This window comes from Corvus moneduloides, chromosome 2, assembly GCF_009650955.1.
Source record: "Corvus moneduloides isolate bCorMon1 chromosome 2, bCorMon1.pri, whole genome shotgun sequence".
In the NCBI taxonomy this organism is placed as follows: Eukaryota; Metazoa; Chordata; class Aves; order Passeriformes; family Corvidae; genus Corvus; species Corvus moneduloides.
The window spans coordinates 31,906,950-31,929,198 of record NC_045477.1 but is presented as its reverse complement, the minus strand read 5'-3'; the positions used below and the strand labels follow the sequence as shown (position 1 = coordinate 31,929,198).

The 22,249-nt window shown below is 48.5% G+C and overlaps 1 protein-coding gene and 1 long non-coding RNA gene across 4 annotated transcripts in view; one reads left to right on the top strand and one right to left on the bottom strand.

The window, feature by feature from the left end:
• The window catches only part of GAB2 (GRB2 associated binding protein 2), a 93,309-nt gene extending 71,552 nt beyond the window's left edge, over nucleotides 1-21,757 (top strand). Inside the window, exons 3-10 of one of the 3 annotated variants that reach the window (XM_032099017.1) lie at nucleotides 4,316-4,556; nucleotides 7,198-7,808; nucleotides 8,888-8,982; nucleotides 9,722-10,001; nucleotides 10,983-11,073; nucleotides 12,387-12,489; nucleotides 13,338-13,463; nucleotides 15,050-21,757. In XM_032099017.1, coding sequence (XP_031954908.1) covers nucleotides 4,316-4,556; nucleotides 7,198-7,808; nucleotides 8,888-8,982; nucleotides 9,722-10,001; nucleotides 10,983-11,073; nucleotides 12,387-12,489; nucleotides 13,338-13,463; nucleotides 15,050-15,193 — 1,691 coding nt within the window. In that variant the 3' untranslated portion in view covers nucleotides 15,194-21,757. Of the gene's footprint in view, nucleotides 1-4,315; nucleotides 4,557-7,197; nucleotides 7,809-8,887; nucleotides 8,983-9,718; nucleotides 10,002-10,982; nucleotides 11,074-12,386; nucleotides 12,490-13,337; nucleotides 13,464-15,049 lie in introns of all 3 variants that reach the window. The other 2 variants (XM_032099016.1, XM_032099019.1) reach the window with 2 other exon arrangements.
• LOC116439468 lies at nucleotides 2,901-15,050 on the bottom strand. Its single transcript, XR_004238168.1, has 2 exons — nucleotides 14,011-15,050; nucleotides 2,901-3,143 (listed from the first exon to the last, which is right to left on the bottom strand). It is a non-coding gene; the product is annotated as an uncharacterized LOC116439468 (long non-coding RNA).
• Nucleotides 21,758-22,249: the final 492 nt, after the last annotated feature.

Here is a 22,249-nt window from a genome sequence, read left to right as displayed (position 1 = left end):
AGAGCTGGTAGCAAAAGTGGGGGTGCAGGGAGATTCCCATGGAGAAGGTTCCCTCTCTTTTTGCTAAAAAATGATGGAATTGCTCCAAAGAGTGAGGAACATGATGGTGCATGAGTGTATTCCACTCATATATATATATACATGAGTATATATATAAGTCTCATTTGCCACAAGTTTTAACTGGCACAAAGTCAGCAGTGTGGTCCAAGGCATTTCATGGCCAGAGCAGATCTGAGGAGCCCTTATCTGTGGAGCTCTTGGACCAGTCCTTGCCAGTTTGGTGTTGGGAGTCATGGGAATTTTGTGCCACTCAGGGATGCCAAGCAAGCCTGGCACCTTTGCTGCGATCATCGACAGGAGCACAAGAATTTATCCACTGCATCATTTGAAGATACAGGGAGTTGCAGTCCCAGCCTCTGCCTTCAGGCGGGTAAAGCTGACATTGCGACTCCGGTGGAAAAGGACATTCAGAGCAACAATTTCCAAAGGAGGCTGAATTGTTATTTTGCTCAGATAAACCCAGGAACACTGTGTGAAGCGATATGCACACAGCAATAGTCGAGTGCTCTGAGTAAGGGAATTCAGAACTGTCAACAAGGAGGGAATTACCGCTTTGGGGGATTGAAAACATTCATAAAAAATTCCTGGCTCCCAGCCTAGTCCATCCCATTGCTGGCTGTGCTCACACAGTCGTGGATTTTTGCTTTGAGGATGCATTTCCAAGGGTTTTTTCCCACTTTGCTGCAACACATGAAGGAAAAGATATATCTTAACCTGGACTAGTGAATTCCAAGTCTCCAGCCAAAGGCCACTGACACCATGGGATTTCGCAGGGCTGTGCTGGTTTGTCCCCACAGAGCTGCTGGCTTCTTGCAGGGACCAGTGCAACAGCTGTAGCCTGAGCCCAGCAAGATGTATGCATGTAAATCACGCTGCTGACATTGGATTTTAGCTTGTGGGCGTCCAACACCGCCTTTTCCAGACCGTGAGAGTCCAATTCCCCAAACTCGGAGGAGAACTGGCCAGGAAATGTGGGGTTAAGATGACACTTCCCATATGGCCCCACTACATAACTTCAACTCTGTCCCTCCTGGGAATGGCAGTAGGAACTGCACAGAATCTTATCCCTCCTTGGCTGTACTCGATACATTCCCTCAACATAAACTCAAGATACCAACATCAAGCCAAAGGATTAGAGGATTATGTCTGCTCTGTTAAAGGAAGGAGGGCCCTGGGTTTATCTGTGGCCCCAAGGTGAATGGTCATGAGGGACTGAGAATCATAATTCTTTTTGTCTTGTGGAGAGATTGAGTTGAGTATCTTTGGTCATGATGTGGGTGGGACAGATGCGTGGAGACATCCAGATGGGATCTCATGGAGATTGTTCACTAAGAGCCGTGCATGGATGTGGGAAAGAAGTGTTTGTCCTCACTGTCTGAGAGCTGGGTGCTGCAGCATGGCAAGTTGAAATGGCTTTGGGAGCTCCGGCTCGTATTCATCCTCTATGCCTTGCCCTCATGGGGCCCTGTCTCTGTTTCAAGTTGATGTGGTGTCCTGATTTTTCCCTTAGCGTGTACTAGTCTTCAAATACTATTTTCCTGCCTTGATTTCCTTTCTTGCCTCCTTTTCTGCCCTCCAGCAGGACCTTCTGTCAGCATGTGACCTGGACACATGAGCTGTCCTTTATTCTAGTGCCAAAAACCCCCACAACATAAAAAATCCAGACCAATCTTGGCAGTCTCCTTCCACAGGATTTATCTTCCCAGCCCTCACAATACCCTCCCAGCCCTGCAAAGCAATCCATCTCTCACCTACTATTACCGAGTTCATCTCACAGACCTAATGGAGTACGTGAGTCCTGAATTGGCTCCCACTAATGCTCTCGGTGGCCGGATCGCTGGGGGAAGCGAGCTGGGAACTCATTTTGAAAATCAATGAGGATGCCAATAGACCGGCTTTCCCCAGGGAAGTGACATGCTTTTACCAGGCATTGCCTCCTGCCCCCCTTCCTCTCCCATTTTCATTTATGTGGTTGGAGTAACCGTGGAGTAATTCATCCCGATTTCAATGAGTGCATCTTTTGCGCTGCGTTCCCCAAATCAGACTGATTTTTGGGGAAAGATTAAGGTCTCTTGGCAGTGCAGGATTCACAGGGCTCCCTGAAATGTTATAAAGTTGCCGTGCCCTGGGGTGTTGCTCGGGTCTGTCTCCTCTGTGCAGCCCCATCTCTCCCCTCTGGTTGTGTTAGCACAAATAAAGCAGTGTTATTTCTAACTCCTGGGTGTATTTTGCCCTGCCATAACATTTTGATGCAATGGCAAGTGCAGAGCCTGCAGGGATAGTGTGAGAGGACAGCTCAGGGCTATTGGAGGGACACCAATGCAGTGCAGTTCATAGTTGTCCCCAGAGGTGACCTTCATGCTGGGATGGGGAGCACAACACCAACCTGTCATCCTCACCATCCCCAGAGAGTCTTGGCCAAAGCACAGTGCCATGGGCAATTCTTGCTGGTGATTCCAGAGGTAGCAAGATGGGGTTCCTGAGAGGCATTTTGGGTGCAGCCCCCCTGTATTTGATGGCAGTGTGGGTTTGGGATCTCTCATCCTGGTTGATCTCAAACCACTTGATTTGGAATTTTCATAGCTCTCAAGACTCCTTTTCCAGTGGGGATCATTCTGCATTGCTATGGGATAAATATTTAATAAGAATGAGGGTCAAGACACTGTTTTGTCCGAGGACACCGAGACAGCCATTTACTCCCATGAAGAGCCCCAAGGGATCTTTAATGCCCATGCAAAAAAGACAGGAATCAGAGTTTTAAGCTGTCATCCCCCACCATTACTGTCAATGTTAAATATCGATCCTTTCTGTGTTTAGCACAAACCAAACAACAGTCAAGCCAGGCTCTTTGGCTTTTATTAATGTGCTTTTTCTGCACTGCGTGAAGTTTGCAGAAACACCAGGGAAAAAATGTAGCAGCAGTGAATGAGCAGCAGACTGATTTTGTATCTTGACATGATTCAGAAGTTGGTGAAAAATCACCCTGTGTGGAGCTTCTCCCTGTCCAAACCACGACAACGGCTTTGTAGAGAACTCATTTCTCTGTAGCATAAGGGAGTCAGGCGCAAAATTTCTGGTAGGATCTGGAATTTGAGGGAAGGAATAGAAAAAAAGAGGTTGGTAATCTATAAAAACTCCTTCATCCTTATGTTGGAGCATGGGTGCCTGAAGTCAAATTTGAAGTGCTAGTGAACATCGTCTCTGGGAAACCTGAGAGCAATCCCAAAATTATTGGTGGCTAGAAGATGCATGGATTTCCCCTTTTTGTTAGGGTTTGGGGTTTTTTGTGTTTTGTATCAGCACCAAATAAATGTAAATCACACTTATTATATAAAGTGTGACTTCAGTGGACCGCGGTGAGTGGTTTTCACATGTCGGGAGTGCATGGATGGTTTTCCACATCGTCTTCTGCAACCAGAGATGGATCAGCTTTCCCGAAATATTCTGCAGCTTGTGGGTTTTCTGGGTGTTTTGGTTTTGTTTCAGCTTTTTTGTTTGGGTTTTTTTTTAATGGGGATTTACAGCTTGGCTGTAAAAATTCATCTGTGGTTCAAATTCATGAAGCACACTTATGAGAGGGCTGGAGTAGCTGGGTGATTATTCCTGGCCTCTGGGATATTCTCCATTGAAATTAATATTTTAAAGTCTATTTTTCCTTGAGCAGGGGGAGTGGGCACTAGGAATCACGCCTTGGGTCTCCATCCCATTTTATTCACAGAAAACAGCAGCAGCTCTCTTGAGGTCACAAAATCAATACAGAATTTGGAAACATGAGAATATTTTTCATCTCTGCTGTCATGATGTCCATTCAGATTCCCACCCTGTTCCTCAGTTAACCCAACTGTAAAGGGATAGCAATGATGCCCTTACACAGAGGGATGGAGGTGACTGAAATCACATCTCACTGCGGTGTGAAAGCTCCTCTCTTTTAAATCAGGTTTTAACAACCCGCTGAGCTCCCCATGAAATAGGCTGACGTCCTGCAGACATCCCAGCAAGCCACTAAGCATGTGATAAAATATTATAAAATGATGAAATATGATTTATGATAGAATATGATAAACACTTATTTCCATACATGGTACCTATAGTTGCACGTGCTCTGAGTAGAGAAGCTGAGAGCATCACCTGGAGTCATGAGCAAACCCCACCGACCTCCATAAACGCCAGAGCATTTACGTAGGGAAAACCCAGGGAACACGGGATGTGGGGTAGCTACATCTGACACTCACAGGTGTGTTTCTTCCCTGCACAGACACCCTGAGGAGCATTGCCTCCATGAACCATGCCCCACGCTCCTCCCCGGCAGAGCTCAGCAGTGGCAGCCACCACCTGCTGCGAGAGCGCAAGTCCTCAGCGCCATCCCACTCCAGCCAGCCCACCCTGTTCACCTTCGACTCATCTGCCAGCCACCTCCAGAGCACCCTGTCTGCCAGTGCCCCCCAGGACTACCTTTTCCTCCACCAGTGTATGAGCAGAAAGTCAGAAAATGCAAGGTATTGTATCCCACACACTTGGGGACAGCTGAGGGAGGGCTGGGTGTGAGTGGCTCAACCCACCTCCATCCTTGGAGGTCTGCAAGACCCATCTGGAGAAAATCCTGAGTTGTGGTCTCATCTCATCATGGTTGGGAGGAGAAGGTCAGAGTGGTGACCTCACAAGCTCCCAGCTCTCCTGGCTTTCTGGGTGGTGTTAAAAACTAGCTGAATGGCCAGACCCAGAGGATGATGGTCAGTGGCACAAAGTCTGGTTGGAGGCCAGTCACTAGCAGTACCCCAGGGCTCAATACTGGGTCCACTTCAAAGGGACATGAAGTTGCTGAAGGGACTGGAGCATCTCTCTTAAATGGGAAGGCTGAGAGAGCTGAAACTCTTCCGCTGGCACATGAGAAGGCTCAGGGGGATCTCCCCTGCAGGGAGGGTTCAAAGGGGATGGAACCAGTCAGTGATGCCCAGTGCCAGGGACCAGAGGACATGGGCACAAACTTAAACACAGGAGAGCCCATCTGAACATCAGGAAACACTTTTTCACTGTGAGTGTCAGTGAGCACTAGCACAGGTTGCCCAGAGAAGTTTAGGAGTCTCCATCCTTGAAGATGTTCAGAAGCTGTCTGGGCACAGTCCTGAGCAACCAGCTCTAGGTTGCCCTGCTTGAGCAGGGTTTTAGACCAGATGACTTCTACAGGTCCCTTCCAACCTCAACCACTTTGTGATCCTGCAGGCAGGGCCCTAATTCCTGCCTTTAACCAGGAAAAGGACAAAGGGATGGGCAGGGTTTGCACCACTCTGCTGTTCACCCCTTCCAGAGCTCTCTGGGCTTTGTGGCGGCTGGTGGTACACGGTATGGGATTTCTGAGCCAGCCACAGCTCCCCGCCTCCAGACCCAGCCAGTTGCCTTAAATAGCGAGGAGTTTTTTTGACGTGAAGAGTTTTGGCTCGCAGGAGCGGGTGAGGAGGGAGGGAGGGAGGGAGGGAGAGACAGTCGGAACCCAGCTGGCGTGGAGTGAGAGCAGAACGCAGGCTGCAGCCTCCACTGGGCTTTCCTGCTGCAGCTGACTTTCCCTACTTGGAAAACAACAACAGAAAAAGGCTCAGAAAAATTAACTTCAGATGAAGTTAATGGAACAGTGTGTAAAAAAAAATGGCCCTCTCACACTCCAGCTGTGAGGATACCTAAAAGACACCCTCCAAGACCCCAAACCGGGCTCAGACCTGGAGGAGAAGAGAGCAAGCACCAATGCTTTGGTGAGCAGAAACAAACTGACCAGTGGTAGCTTCTGCAACTGGGCCAGAAATAATCATCTGATCAATGCCCAGTGCATGGGGCCAGGCTGCAGGACTGCTGGGAATCCCTCCCCTTTCTGCTCTGGAGCTCTTACTTTACTCATCCATAAAATGAGGGTAATAGTAGCTAATTGGCAGGCAATGCGGAATAATTAACCCTTGAGATGTTTTAAGTCCTCGACTGAAAATACCCTGACAGAATCCAAACCACTTCTGGGTGGACTGAACTCCAAAGGTGGCAGGGATTCATTTGTCTTATCACAGCATCACTTGTTTTTTTCCCCTAAATAAGCCCTATTTCTGAGCGCCATCTCGTGCTGGCTCCATGAAACAGAGTCCCTGTTGTCCCTGCAGAGCATCAGCCACACCAGAGCAGTGTGAACCAGCATCTCCCAGCTTTTCCCATAGAACTCGCGCTTTCCCAGTGATTTGCCACGACTGGAAACTCCCCCATAACCATTTCACTTTTTCTCACCACAATGATTGCTACAGGACAGAACTTTCTTCTATGGGGGGATGTTTATATGGGGCTGGCTGAGCCCTTTCGGACTGGGAGAGTGTGGTCCCCAAAAGCCTGACCTGTGTAAGGGATAAAGCAGGGATAAAACAGGAGATGAAGTACCTTGAAGGGAATCAGCAGAGGAGCAGTGGCTAACCAGAAGTTGTTAGAGGCCCGAGATCTCTGTGCTCAGCCCCTGTTGTGGCGAGTGTCCCCAGCCATGACCGCATATAAATCAAGGAATCATTAGCAAGGCATGGATGTAGTGATTACACTGCCCTGCTCACCCTGGAGGACTCAAGGGCTTTTACAAATCTGAAATTAGCCGTGAGGTTCATTCCTCCTTCCCATGCACGTCAGGGCTGCAAACTCCAAATCCCAGCTGGGGACTTCTATTACCTCCCCAGTGCTTGTCTTGCAAGAGGGCAGGGTGGTGACATGGCTGGAGACTTCGAAATAATCCCCATCAGGAACTTTTCCAGGCCCTCTCAAACACATTTGCAAGGCAGAGGTGAGATGAAGTCTCCCTCCTGTGGCAATGCTGACAGATTGGCACTTTGCAGCTGTGCCTTGGGGCATTGTCAACTGGTGTGAAAACTGCCCTTTTGGAGCAATCGATGTCTGGACAAAAGGGAATTCTTGCCTATGGCCCCATCATGGAGCTGGGTGCATGTAACCTCTCACCTGTGACAGAGGCATTTTGAAGGTTTTTCAGGATTAAGTGGCTTTGTGGGCATGTTTGGAGGGGTCTGAGGTGTTCTCATTGCTCTGGGGTTGGGCAGTGTGGGTCAGTAAGGTGACAAACAGGGAGCAGAGCTCTCTGCACCCCACAACCGGCTCTCTCCCCCATTTCAGGCCCTTTCTCCCCTCCCTCTGCAGGAGTGCCAGCTTCTCCCAGGCCACAAGGTCTGCCTTCTTCATGCGGAGCGACACGGCGGTGCAGAAGCTCTCGCAGGGCAACGGGCACTGCATGAACGGCGTTGGTGGGCAGCTGCACGGCTTTTACAGCCTGCCAAAACCCAGCCGGCACAACTCGGAGTTCAGGGACAGTGCCTACGACCTCCCACGCTCCTTTGGTTCCTACACCCACCCCAAGTCGAGCCTCACCAGCTCCGAAACTGATAATGAGGAGGTCTACACCTACAAGACTCCCAACAACACCCTATGCAAGGAGTTTGGGGAGCTCTCCACGGACTCCTATGACATCCCTGCCACCCCACTCTCCATCTACCAGATCCCCAGGACATTTACACTGGACAAGAACCACAATGCTCTGGCTGTGGCCGCCAGCGACTCACCCGCTGCACCACCCCCACGGCCCCCGAAACCTGGGCAGACAGAGCCACGGTGGGGCAGCCCACCCCAGCGGCCCCAGCCTGGTGAAAATTTAGGTCTCATCCCCATGGCAGCCACCATTCCCCGGAGAAACACGCTGCCAGCAGTGGAGAACAGCAGACTGCACCGAGGTGAATTTCAGGGTGGGGAACTGGGGGTGGCTTTGTGCTATCCAGCAGCCTTGGGCAGTTCAGTCCCACTGGGTTGTGGTAGGGCTGGGGTGCTGGTGGCATCAGCCAGGGGGTTGAACACAGAGAAGCTCTCCCCAGCCAGGATCTGGCCCTGTATTTTGTATTCAGCAGGCGTGGAGAGACACCAGCAGAGTTCTGCCCACCAGAGCTGCTCAGCTGGCTCTTGGCTGTGTTGTACCTTGAACCAAAACCCTACACCTGCTTGCTTATGCAGCCCTTCACCAGATTTTGGTGATTTCAGCCATTTTTAGCTTGCCTTTACTTCAATTCGTAACCAGGTTTATCAGAATGTACTTCAGCCTGGAGCTGTCTTGGTTTTCCTCACCAAGGTGGGTGAGCAAAACCTTGGTTCTGCACACCACCTTGGTTTTACACATCTCCAAAACCCAACCCATCCCCAGTGCAGCAGAGCCACCACTGCCATTAGCCATGGGTTGGCTGTAGGTGAACATGCCCTTTCCAAACCTGGTGCCTAGGATGAGATAGTTGCAAAATAACTTAGAAAAGGTGGCTGGAGAGAAAATACTCTGTAAATTATACACACAGCTCTCTGAAATGCTTCTTCCATCTCCTCCTACCTAAATGCCCACACTTAGGCTGAGATCAGACCTATGCCCAGCAGTAGATAGACTAGGCTACGATCTTAGCACCCATCCTTCCCTTACTGGAGGCTGCCAGCCTTTACATTTTCAGAGCAAGCTCTAACAGAGCTCCCCCTTAACCCAGTTTTGTCGCCATGATCTGCCTTATCTGACACCTTTATCCCTGGGATTTTGCAGCACTTTGACAGAACAAAGTTAAGGCTGCACGGCACGTGCAGTTGTGCTGATGCATCAGAGAGATGCTAATTGGGAAGGAGCATAGCAGAGAGCCTGTGACAAGCTAAAGACCATGTCTTCTCATCAGCATCTCAATCAGCAAGAACAGATACTGCCCTCCCAGTGCCTGGATTTTGTTTTCAGGGAGCCCTTTTTATTAGCAGTTGTGGTGGGACACGTGCATTTGTGGTTGTGTTGCAGCTTCTTCTTGCGAGACGTACGAGTACCCCCAGCACGGGGGCAGCAGTGCTGTGCAGTCAGTCGAGTCCATGAACGATGGCTACAACTCCTACCTGGTGAGTTGGCCTTGGTGTGGGCCACCACACTACAGGCACCACTTGCACCTTACAGATTCAGAGAGAGGTTGGTTCCAGGCTGGACCTCACAGCCCAGTCCTGCTGAGCTAAGTCAAGAAGGGGCCTATTAATGGTTTCAGTTAAAACCATGGTGGCCTGCAGAGAACAGATGGAGTGACAGAGCCACCTAACCCATAACCACGTGCAGAGCTTTGCTTCCACACAGTGTATTTGCCTGCAGCTTTGGCCCAAAAAAAACCTGCCCAGGAGTTTGACTTCTTCCTGAAAGCCTGGGATGCTGCTGAGCTAAATTTTGACACGCTGCCAGAACAGCCTCTTTTGTGCACTTTCTAAGATTTCCTGAGCTGGAAATCACATTAAAGCATTTCATTTCATATTACATTTTAGTCATGGACAGAGCCCAGGGAAGAAAGACTTTCCAGGTTAAGCATGCTTCTTCAGCTCACTCTGATCATGAGAAGATGCTCAGGTCTGAGTGATGAAGACCTTTCTGAAAACTCAGGATGTTGCAATGTCTTGGAAACAAAGGAGGTAGACCCTCTCACTGCAAACTGATGGCCAAGGAGGGGACAGATCATCCCTTCTCTCTGTGCTTAGATTTTAGAGTGAGTCTCCCCTCAGATGTTGTTTGGCTATGACGAGATGAAGGGTTTGCAGTGGGATGGGGTTGAGCAGTGCCTGATGTTCACAACGCATCCTCCCACTTGTCCTCCAGCAGGCCAAGGCGGCCGTGGCCCGCTCCCACAGTACTGACTCCGAGGACAACTACGTCCCCATGAACCCTGGTTCCTCGCCCCTAATCCACGCTGAGAAAGCCAACGACAATGCCCAAAATCTCTACATCCCCATGAGCCCTGGGCCTCATCACTTTGACCTGGTGGGGTTGTCCTCAGCCACCCTTCCTGTGCATAAAGGAGGAGCCGTGGCTCAGTGCCACAGACGGCTGAGTGAAATCCAGCCCCCACCAGTCAACCGCAACCTCAAACCCGACCGGAAAGGTAAGAATGGTTGGTTTTGCACTAATCTTTCCAGGAATCCTTCTAGTCTCTTAACGCTTCAGACTACATCTGTAAGTTGTGTCCAGTCCTAGGCGGGATGCGCTTTGCTACATCCAGTACAGTAAGACCTTCAGATGTCCCCCATCCCCCTTCCTGTTTCAGGAGCTCTGTAATGCACATGTAGCTTTCAGGGTGCTTGAACAGCCCATTTCAAACCCTTCCAGGCCTTTACAGGAGATGCATGTCACAGGCAGGATTTCACCCCTTTGGCCTGCATCCCTCCCTGTGCTCCACCCCAAAATCTCAATGTTGTATTCTGATGACACAAATTTTTCCTACTGTTTTCTACTGGCTGGATCCAGGCAGGTCTTCCTTTGGGGCTTTGCTGATATCCTCCAAATGTCTCCCCAGTCCATTGTCTGACAGGTGGCCAAGAAGATCTTGAGGAGGAGGGCTCCATCTTAAAGGTGTCAACACCTAACCCCATGAACACTGTTCAAAGGCTGGGGTTGGAGCGTAGCACTCTTCCATCTAATGAACCATCCAGGATGAGAAGAGCTTTCACGTTACCTTGCAGATATCCTTTCCCATTCCCTATGGGAAAACACTCCAGATGGCGGCAGCTCAGGCCTTGCAGAGCCTGGTCTTGTTCCCACCTAGTGTGGTATGACAGATCTCTAAGGAATGGTTTTGGGATTTGGGCATTTTTAGCAGATCTCCATTCCTTTGGAGGCACATTCCCCTTTTGGGACCACCCATCCAGTTTGGGGCTGTGGGGCAGAGGGAGAAATTCACTGTTTTCTCCCAGTTCTGGCGTAAATGATTTTGGTTCGATGTATTTGTCATCAGTAGGGAGGGCTGGGGGGCTGATTAGTAGAATGGGAAGTAACCAACCATAGGTTGGAGACACTCTCATGCCAGTCATAGAGGCTGGATTATAGGAACATGCTGCCTCTGAATAAAGTCTTTTCCCCTCCCCAGCAAAGCCATCACCACTGGACCTGAGGAACAACACTGTCATCGATGAGCTTCCCTTCAAATCGCCAGTCACAAAATCCTGGTCCAGGCCAACGTGAGTAATGGCTGGGGGATGAATTCTTGCTTTGCTCCAACAGCAGCTCTCTGGTCTCATTCTCACTGGTGTCCACATGTAGCCATGCTGTCAGCTCTGCAATGGATTAAATATTCCCCACATCACAGCTGGTGGCAGGAGGATAAATTCATTTAGGTTGGGATTTCGCATGAAAGCCCAGCATGTGGCTAACAAGCTAATTAAGATCCCTTGAAGACATTTCCTGTTTCTGGGATCTGACAACTCCTGGAGAGCTGTGGCTCTGACCTGGGACCTGTGGTCCACCATGATTCATGATGCATCTGAGCCAGACCAACTCAGCCACACTGTGTGGGGGGCATGATTTCACATCCAAGCTATCCCCCCCAAAACCCCACTGTAGTCTCAATGCACAGGGTGACTCTCAGGGTCTGAGCAAGCCGTGTTTTGATTGCCTTGAAAGCAAAGCCTAGCCTGAAGGAAGTCTGCGAAATTAAACCAAAGCACTTCAGAGCTATGTCTGCCAGCCAAAAATAACAGGATTCGCACAGTTCCAGCTCTGCTACTAATTCATGGTCTGTTGTCCACTAAAAGGCAGAAGCAAAGCTTGGCTGCTATGACTCCTCTAATAAATTGGATTGTGTGGAGACTGACTGCAGGGCATGAGCGCTGTGTGCTGAAATCACTGCACTGGGAAGCAGCGAGCAGGGTTTGATTGACAAGAGGTCCGACCCTGGAGAAGCTAATGGATTTTTCCCCTATCAGCTAATCATATGACCCTGCTTTACTGAAAGGCAACAAATAGCTTTTTAAGACACACGATTTAATGCCAGAAGCTTATCTCATTATTTTGTTCGGTATAATTAGATTTGGCCAATTGAAAGCAAGACAATTCCTCAGAGGATTTGTTTTCCAGCAAAAAATTTGGATAGAGCCCTGTACAGTAAACAAATCATGTAGCTGTGGTGAGGCTGGAGGTGAGAGGCTTCACCAAGGCTGCCCTTGCATCCTCCACAATTAAATGTTTCCTGTGAGATGAAAGAGTTCATAGAATCTGATTTGTGTAGATGAGAGCAGGAGAGTTACAGGTACATGGCAAACAAGGTGTTACTAAAAGATTCTAGAAAGAAAAAACTGAGGAGACCAAACCCAGTGATTTCCAACCCATGGAAAGGACAGGTTGGAGAATCTCAATGCCACCAGCTCTTCTTCCTGCCCAGATTGGAGCATGGTGATGGTCGCAGGCATCAGGAGCTGCCCTCTCCCATCCCGTCTTGGCAAAGGACAAGCTGGACCTGCAGCCATCAGTAACACATCCCCCTTTGTTCTTGCAGGCAGACCTTCAACGCCGGCTCTCTGCAGTACTGTCGCCCTGTCTCCTCCCAGAGCATCACCAGCACTGACTCGGGAGACAGTGAGGAGAACTATGTGGCGATGGTAAGGGCCCCACAGCTCAGATAGATGGTCCTGGCAGGACAGATACTCTCCCCAGCTCTGCAGACACATTCCTAGCTCATGACATGGAAGTGCTTAGATAGCACTGTGTGGAGTACATCCTTATGTGCATCCCTACATGCACAAAACAGGGTGTTTCCTTCTGAAAACGTGTCTCATTGGAGTTTTAAATGTGTATGAGACCAGAAACATGTATCGCCTACTTTGCCAGGAATTAAGAGGGGATAAAAATTTATGCAGACTGTCAGGGTGTATTTTCCTAATTAAAGTTGATTTTTTTTCAGACTTTTTTTCCCCTAATAGCTGCTGACATCATGTTTCTGTGGGAGCAGGGGATATCAGAGCAGCAGCAGGGAGCGGCACTGCTTACAGGGAGGGGATTTTGTCTCTTTTGGTGAAGCTACTGACTTGAAGCATATTTTTGAGGCTGTGTAACTAATGGGGTAGAGGAAATCTGTGTTCTGTTTAGCATGGTTGTGATTAGTGAAGATCCCAGAGCTGGCCTGGCCTCACTGAGGTGTGGTCCCTGGGACATGCTAAAGCCCATGTCTGTTGTTAGGCATGTGAATAAAATCAGCACAAAGGCGGCAGAGCTGCTCTGATACATGAAATCAAGAGCATGAGCTTGAAATATTTGTTAGTACAATATACCACATTTATAGTATCCCAGCAGTTCTGCACATCCTTGTCCCAGAGGCAGGTGAGCCAATACCCAGGCTCTTCTAAAGGTGCCTCCAATGTTTCATTTCTGGATTTGTGTTAATTTCCTTTTTTCTCTCTTCCTTCCCATTTTAATCCTTATTATCTCTCCTGTCTCTTCCCTGCATTAGCAAAACCCCATTTCTGCTTCTCCTGTTCCTAGTGGTACCAACAGCCCAGCGCCTAAAAAGAGTTCGGGGAGTGTGGATTACCTGGCCCTGGACTTCCAGCCAAGCTCACCAGGGCCACATAGGAAGGTACAGGGGATTTTATAAACTTCTGATTGAAAATGATGCATTTTTAAGGGGTTTATGCACATTGGCAACAGCATGGTCCAAAGCCCCAGACTGTTGTCCCATGAGTCTCTGATGCTCAGAGGGCTGGAGCACCTCTGCTATGGAGACGAGCTGAGACAGGTGGGATTGTTCAGCCTGGAGAAGAGAAGGTTCCAAGGAGACCTTAGAGCACCTTCTAGTGCCTAAAGGGGCTACTAGAGAGCTGGAGAGGGACATTTTACACAGGCATGGAGTGACACTACAAGGGGTAGTGGCTTCAAACTGACAGAGGGCAGGTTTAGATTGGATATTAGGAAGAAATTTACTATGAGGGGAGTGAGGCACTTGAATAGACTGCGCAAAGAAGCTTTGACTGCCACATCCTTGCAAGTTTTCAAGGCCAGGGTGGATGGGTCTTAGAGCAACCTGTGGAAGTGGAAGGTGTCCCTGCCCATGCCATGGTTGAAATGAGACAATCTTTAAGGTCCCTTCCAACCCAAACCATTCTATGACCCGCTGCTCTACTTACTCTAGCTCAGACTCAGTCTCTCTTGCATGTCTGCAGCTTTGCTGGAAGTGTCACCAGAAGCATGGATGTGCAGGGTTCGGGGATGCTGATGAGACCACAAATTCAGCTGGGGACTATATACTGAAAAGCTGTCAGGAGGTATCCCAAGAAGTATCAGAATTGGCTTTTTCCTCCTTCAGGTCAACAACAGGTCCTCCAAAACCAGACTTGGATTTTGCACCTGAAAGGTGAAGGACAAGGGTTGTATAAACCTTTGTGGCAAACACTTGTGAGTTGGCCTCACTTTCTCAAACACCGCCTTGTTTCCTAGGCAAAGCATCCCACTGGTTAGGTCCTTTAATTATTTGACAGTTATCCCTTGATGGTTTCTTTCTGCCCAGAAATATTTCTGCAAGTATCACCCATTTAAAGTATATCCCGTTCTTGAAAAGTGCTTTTAGATCATTAAAAAGCATTATCTGGCTCCAATTACAAGCAGATGGAGGTCCTCTGAAATGCTTGTAGAAGCAGAAAAAACTCCAGGACTCCAGAAGCTATGGTAAAAAGTATCTCCTTGTTCCTCAACACATCTCCTGGGTGACTCTGCAAATATATCTATCGTTTTGGGGATGAAAATGAGCTAGTGTCATAGGTGGGTGGAGTCAGCACAGCTAGAAGGGATGGAGCTGGGATTTTTATTTGTATCTCCAAGAGTTCTGGAGTTCTTTACAGGAAAATGAGCAAGATGCAAGGCTGAACTCACAATATCACAATTAGAGAGCACAATTACAACCAAACATCTGTGTCCCAAAGTTTGTGAGAAGGTAGAGACCCACATGCTGTTTCTATGCTCTCAGCAAGAGGCAGAGCAGATTGAAATCCTTCATCCAAGTCTCTTTGGGAGGCTAGAAGGGAGGGTATTGAGCTGTGGAGTCTGCAAGAAAGCGGGAATGGTGCTGGTGGACTTGTGGCAGCCACGGTGCTGCTGCAGAAAGGAGCGAGAGGGAAGAGCAGGGAGCTGATGAGTGACCAGATGGTGTGCTGTTTCTCCTCCCCACAGCCCTCCACCTCGTCGGTCGCCTCAGATGAGAAGGTTGATTACGTGCAAGTGGACAAGGAGAAGACGCAGGCGCTGCAGAGCACCATGCAGGAGTGGACTGATGTGCGGCAGTCCTCGGAGCCTGCCAAGAGCACGAAGCAGTAGTGCCTGGGGCAGGCAGCGAAACAGGCAAATGTCCTGTTGGTTTTCCCCAGCTGCAGCCCCGCTGGGCTGCCAGATCCACTTGGGCTGGATTTCTAAGACTTGTCTGTGGAGGGGAGGGGGTGTCATTGTTTTTTTTCTCTTAAAACAAAACTTAATTTCAGGGGAAGACTTGGCAGATACTGTTTGCCAGTGATAAAGACCAACTATGTTCGGTGGCTAGGTTTGTGCTTTAGCTGCTGGATGCACTTATCCAGGAACTTTGACTTAGCAATACCAGGTTTCACCCTACACATCCTTTGCTTACAGCTATTAAAGCCACCTTGTACGTGCTAACACTGCATCATCTCTCCCCATCTTCTTCCATACTGTACCCCAAACCACGCCACACAGATTTGCAGCATCTCCCATAGGATATCATTCCCCAGCTCTGATTCTCAACTCCTTATGGTTGTCCTCTCCTCCCAGTCCCAAAACTGAGCAAGGACCATTCCTTTTGAAATCACTTTTGTTGTCCCGTCTCTTGTAAATAATATACTCAAAACCTCTGAGGGCTGTTCTCCTCCTGGCTGGACAGCCCCCGTGGTTTTGGTTGGGGTTGTTACCCTTCCGGAGCTTGACAAGCATCCACACCATCCTGAGCTGAGTGAGGAGCCCAGGGCTTGCCCCATTGTACGCACACATAAATGCCAGCACATGCTCACATGAGTTTATTGGAGTGTCTTCTGTTTATATTCCCATCTCAAAGTCAGTGGGCAGGAGAGATGGGCTTTGGAAGGGGCTGGAGGGATTGGCTTTGGAAGGTAGAATATAAGCTCTGACCCACTGCCTATCTGAAACCAATTCCTGTGAATCTGACCCTAAAAACCAAAATTTGCCTTTTATGGCACCAAAAGAAGCCCATAGAGTGAGAGTCCTACATCGTGGCCATCGTGAGAAGCTCCGTGGTTGAGTATGAGGCGGGCAGGGAGGCTCTGGAGACTTTGTGTATGTGGAATGGCATAAGGATGAGTGACAAGAAGGGAGTGGAAGGCTGCTGCAAGGACTGGGGGAAGGCAGGTGCTGTACTGCAGAGGTTGGTCTTGGGTGAGGAAGTCTGGTGGAATGTCTCTTGGAAGAAAGAAGAAGAGTAATTGAAATGTTGGTTGATGGTGAGGTCATAGGCTTGGGAAGAGGCTGGTCAGGAGAGTCAGGGCAAGGAGTTTCAGTATGAGCTTTAATGTAGCATTGTGGTTGGTTTGTGGAGGGTGCAAAAGGATGCTGAACTGTTTTCCCCTCATCTTCAGCAATGTCTCTTCAACACAGAAGTGGGGCTTGCTGACATTAATGACCCTAGGCTCTAATTATGGGTGGGAGTCTGCTGTTGTCCCTTGCCAGCATCCTTAACACATCCAGGCCTTGGGATCACTTCCCAGACAGCTGCTGAGCACAGAGAGAAGGACGAGAGAGTTTAATGCAGAGATAATAATTCATGATCTCATGAAAACAGGAAGAACTAATGATTGCCATGGAGCAGCCTGATTGCCAGACAGCAAGCGCTGACACGAATAAACAGGCTGACCACAAACCAAGAGCCAAATGAAGGAGACATTAGAAAGATTAAGTAATAATATTTATTAAAGAGCTGGAGCTATTCTTTCTGCAAGCTGAACCCCTCCCAATGCCATGGGCTCTGTGTTCCACCAACACCACCAAGTTGTATTGATTATTAATGCTTAAGCATTAACACATTTGTTTAATCTTGGTCTGAGTTTGGAAAGGGCCAGATGTGACCCACATGGGGATGGGATACCAGTCCCTTAAGGGCTGTGTGCTGCTGTGTGCTGGTAAAATAATCTTGGACTTCCAACGCCAGTTTGTATTTTCTTCTCGCATGCCATGAAAGGGAAGGATGTTAATGGAAAAGCTCTGGCAACCCTGTTAAGACATTGAAGTGTTGGACTTTTACAGAACCAGTGAAGAAAATAGCCTAATGTTTATGCTAAAAATAGTAATTACTAGAAGGGGAAAAAAACCCAAAGCCCCAGAGGGGAAGATTTAGCACAGTCAGATTCTTTCCGAAGGTCAGGGGGTGTGTTACAGCCTGCCAGGGCCATTGCCCCCTGCTGGGGGCTTGCACACTTGCCTGGTGAGATGACGAAATGAAGACAAGAATGCAGTACTTCATGCTTCTATTGCCCCTTTCATCTCTTCATCTCAGGGGAGACTAAACATTGGGCCTGATCCAGAGCCCACTGAAGTGTGCATTCACCCAGCTGGGAGAGAGCTCCCCATCCCCACAAAAAAGAATGTCACTCAACTGGGAAGCTGATTTTTTCCTATTTCTTCTTAAGCTGTTAGCTTTAGTGGCTTGAGAAAGAACACAGTGGGTTTGAATGCAATTTGCTGAGTGGGTGCCCTGTGCTTCTGCACTGGGACAAGGTGCATCCAGTGCCCACTCCCACAGTTAACCCAAGGTGTTAATTAAGACTGGAAAAGCCTTTTGTGGTACTGGAGAAACTAGTCCTTTTTTTCCACTTTTCACAAATGTCTTTGTTCATGGGGCAAGCATGGGCATGGGATAGCTCTTTTCCCAGGCTCAGACACTGTGTTTTGATAATTTGCTCTCATGAGCATCCCCAGTAACTGGTCCATTGCAATTAGCAAACCAAGGACCAAAGCAGCCCAAAAGTAGCTACTTACCAACTGCTGGTTGCTGCTCCCTCTCTGCTTTGCAGTGGAGTCTGTGTTTTCACCAAAACAGATACATTCCTCTATCTTTTCCCCTGCAAAGCACCAAGCAAACAACACCACCAAACTAAGGAGAAGCTCACAGACTCTGTGCCATATAGACATGACTGTATCAACCCCTCCTGAAAGCATTAAGTAATCAATGGCTTCAGTGGAAATAGTCACCCATGATGACTGCCGAGCTGATTACAGCAGTCCCTGGTGATTAATGTTTGTGCAGTATTTAGTCTTAAACCATATTGAAAAGCAGCTGCTTTAATTACACAGACTGCCAAGAACTTTGTCCTGAAGGCATTGAGTTTATCACATCCACTTTATACTTGAATTCTCAAGTATGACAGACTCCTTTGTTGGAAATAGTTATTTAAGGAAACTGAGAACATTGCAAATTATTCATTTTAATTGCAATTAAACTGGCTTGAGCCTTCACATCAGAGCCTGCTCTACAGCTCTATGGTTTGATTTAGAAAAGGGATGTGCTTGCACGTGTGTGTGCGCATGGAGAAGGGTTGTCTGTGGGACAAGCATCATGATCTCAATATTTAGTTTTATGAAGCACCAGGTCCATGGCTCAAAGCTTTCCCCAAGCTTGAAAATGACTAAGCAGCTGGTTTTAAAGGCAAAAGTCTCCAAAAGTGTGTATCCCTTGCTGTGAGTGTGCAAGTGCTGCTCACCGTTCCTCTGTCTGGTGAGATGTGTGAGCTGCCTTGGAACTGACTTGCTCTGAACTGGCATTTGAGTGTTCAATGGGAAATACATTTCCAGCTCTAAATGGGTGCCAGGCTTAGGCTTAGTCTCAAGTTGGCAAAAGAAAATAATGTGTGAGCACAGACTGTGCCAGGGCAAAGCTGAGGGTCTGGCAGACAGGGCCAAATGCAGAATTGGAACCAAAAGGTAGGGAAGGCTTGGCTTGTCTGGGGGCTAACTGGGATGGATTTGAACTCTGGGCCACCAGCCACTGGCAAGGGTGAGATAGGACCCATGAGGCTGGGACAAGAGAAGGCAGGGGAGTTTGCCAGTAAGGTTTGGGTCTTGGTCCTCACCATGTGCTCCTTTGGCCTGAGTCTCGATATGCAGAGATTTGTGGGTTGTGGAATGCTCAGTAAAGTCATGCACTGGTGGGAGGGGAGTTTCCACCACTCTTGGGCATTTCACCTTCAAGGAGGTCATCCTGCCTGACAATGTGAGGCCTGTGGTCTGGCATTGGGGGATCCTTGGTCCATTCACTGAGCTCTGAGCTGGGCAGGAGAAACCCTACAAGAAATGTGTGGGGACGAGGACGTGCTGGAAGACACTTTGCTGAGGGGCTCCTGTGAGCTGTTCATGGGACAGCAGTGCCATGGTTTCACAGGGTTGTCCCGTGAGGTTCATCCTTGGAGCTTTTCAAGACCAGTCTAGGTCAACCCCATAGCTGACCCTGCTTGGAGCATCTCTTCCACACTGAGACCCTGTGCTGCCGGGGTTGAGTGGAGACTCCTCCATGTGAGGGAAGGGGCCCAAGGGGTTGCTTAGAGCCCTGTAACATCCAAAACAGGGACAGGGCCACTTCTCTGGCCATGAAGCCAAGTGGCAAGGCACAAAGTTCAACCCCTAAGTTCATACTCCCCAGTGAGAGGACCTAATCCATACTGGGCCATCCCTTGCACCTGAGAGAGGGCTGGCTGGCCCAGCACAAGTAATCCAGGACACGGACACACAGTTATAGCAACTGGGAGACAGCTTGAACCTGTAAATTTGTTAGGCTAGATCCAGAGCTCTCAGCAGCCCCATGCCACCTGCACACCCTGGCATACCAGGAAGAGTTGGCTTGTTTTGGCTATCCAATGATCATGGCTCCTTAGGGGGGCAGGGTACAGCCATGTCCAGGTCTTACAGAAGATGTTAAAATAGTTCCCAGATCCTGTCTGATCTTTCTGGCCTAGGAGGCAAGTAAAAGGATGGTTTTCTCAAGTCATGCTTGCATTGTGTTAGTGTTTTCCCACCTGGTGATGTTAAAGTTCCGTTCCATGTAAAAGCTGACACCCACACTGTGTGTCCCATTGGAGGGATGCTGTCTAGATGAGAGGGAGGCAGTGGGGCTGCGATTATGGAGAAGTCCTAGCTGTAACAGGAGGGGGAAGAGCAAAGCCTAACCCTGGCACCAGCCAGAGAACACACAAGGCCATCAAAGAGCCATCAAGAAAATCAGTCCAGCATCAAATCACAAGGGCCAATAAGCCAATGTAGGGGCCTCTGATGAGTCTGAGTGCCTCTCTTTGCCCAACCTTCCCACGTGTACACAATGATCTTGCAGCTGTTAATGAGGCTCTTGCAGGTCGAGGCGTGCACCTTTTGATCATGATTCCTCCTTGGCCTGGAGCAGTTCATCCCTCCATCAGCCTGTCCTTAATGTCTCATCATTGTAGCCACAATTTCATCTCTTTGTTCACAACTCCTAGTGTTGTACTGTTGATCAGGTTGCTGATTTAGGGTTTACTCTGGGGAAGAGTTGATATGTAGCAAGGTGTCACAATACAGCTGTCCCCTGCCAGCCCACGGCCAGCTGGCCCTGGCACGTGGTGTTCAAGTTTTAACACCAGCCAGTAACATCTGAAACAGAAGCTGGGCCACATGGCTCCATCTCTTTAGCTAAAAAAGCTTCTCAACAGACTTGCTCCCAATCAGCAGGCTCTTCATTTTTGATATAGCCCATTGCTAGCATATAATGGGTTCATTTCTAGGCCAGTGGGTTCACTATATGGGAGAGGTTTGCCCCAAGACCAGGAGATAAGAAACCATCATTTTTATTGTCAGTCTCTGGGTGACACCACACTGTATCTTCATGTGGGATGAGAGGGTTCACGTGAACTCTGCATCCTGCTTTTTCTCCGGCTTGTAAAATGAAGGTTTTTAGTACTTATTTCCCCACCTCACAGCTGTGTCATGAGGTGTAATTAATTGCCATCTAATAGTGCAAAGAGCTGTTTTGAGTCTGCAGGCAATGGCTGGGCAGCATGTGGTGCTTACCCTGTTGTCACGCCCAGCATCATACATGGCACTGCACATCCCGCTCGGCAAAACTCATTAAAAACCCCTTCGTCCTTAATTACCAAGGTGGAAAAAAACTTGGCAGGATTTTCTCCTTAATGAGGGGGGTGGGGGAAATGCCATTTGCACAGTTTTCAGCGTTCTGCTGCCACATCGACCCTGAAAATACCACGTTTTTTTTGAGAGCAGTTTGGACATGGTGGTTGAACCATGTTGCAGAGAGGGGAAGGGAGCAGGACCCTGGCTCCACGGGGAGCCTGTCGATGAATCCCGTAGGGTTAGGACCAAACCTTTAGAGTAGTTATGTCCCACTCAACCCAGCCCTTGGCAAAGTCAACATGTCCCCACTGACTTTGGGCATCATTGTGTGGGATCAGACCCAGATTAGGGTAATTTTCTCCATTTGTTTCTTAACCTGCTGCGAGGAGGGGTCAGAGCCCCGGCTGTGAAGCTGTTGCACCAGCAGCCGATGCGCAGGGACGTTTTGTGTGTTTCAAAGCCTATGACTGTTCTTAAAGAGGAGTATTTTTAATTTTTTGATTTCCATTTGTAGAAGGAAGGACAAGAGTAATCTGTGGCAAACTGTACAGTATGTGTCTTCTTGTGGTGTCACTGTTTGAATGGTTATTAAGTTTTCAAATCACTGTGGACAGCTAATCACTTAAGTTATTAATTTATTCTTTGGGGGGTTGTTGTTTGGTTTTTTTTAAAGTAATTTGAGACAATTATTTATCCTGTAAATCGGTCTTGAGTGAAGCCTAGATAATACTTTTTTTGCTGTTAATAAACATGGTACATGCCTGATGTGAAGGTGATCTCATTTTTAAGTACTGTATATGCAACAGAAAAGCAACAGGAAAATAAAACAATGATAATAAAAAGACATCTCTCCCTGGTGATTCCCAGCATGGATGCAGAGCAAGGGAAAAAGGGGGAAATAAATGAGCAGATCAAGTTTGATTATGTAGCACCTTTAAAGCTTTCAGAGCATCTTCTCAGCATGTTACCAAGTGTCTCCTACAGCTTCAAATGTCCTGTATGGGTAACAAGGGCCTTTAGGATGTAGCTAGGCTTTTTCCTGATACCAGAACCCAAGCCACGTATTTTTCAATGCTAAATTGAACTTCATACCCTGTATCTGTGCTCTGCTGTGTGCAGGGTGAGGACAAATGCTGCCTTCCTCACCCATCAGCAGCTCAGCACCTGTGAGCCTTAGCTCAGGACACCAAATCACCCAGAGAACCTCAGCACAAGGACAAATCTTTTTCTCCAGAGTTGAAGTTCAACCCTCCCTTTAAGACT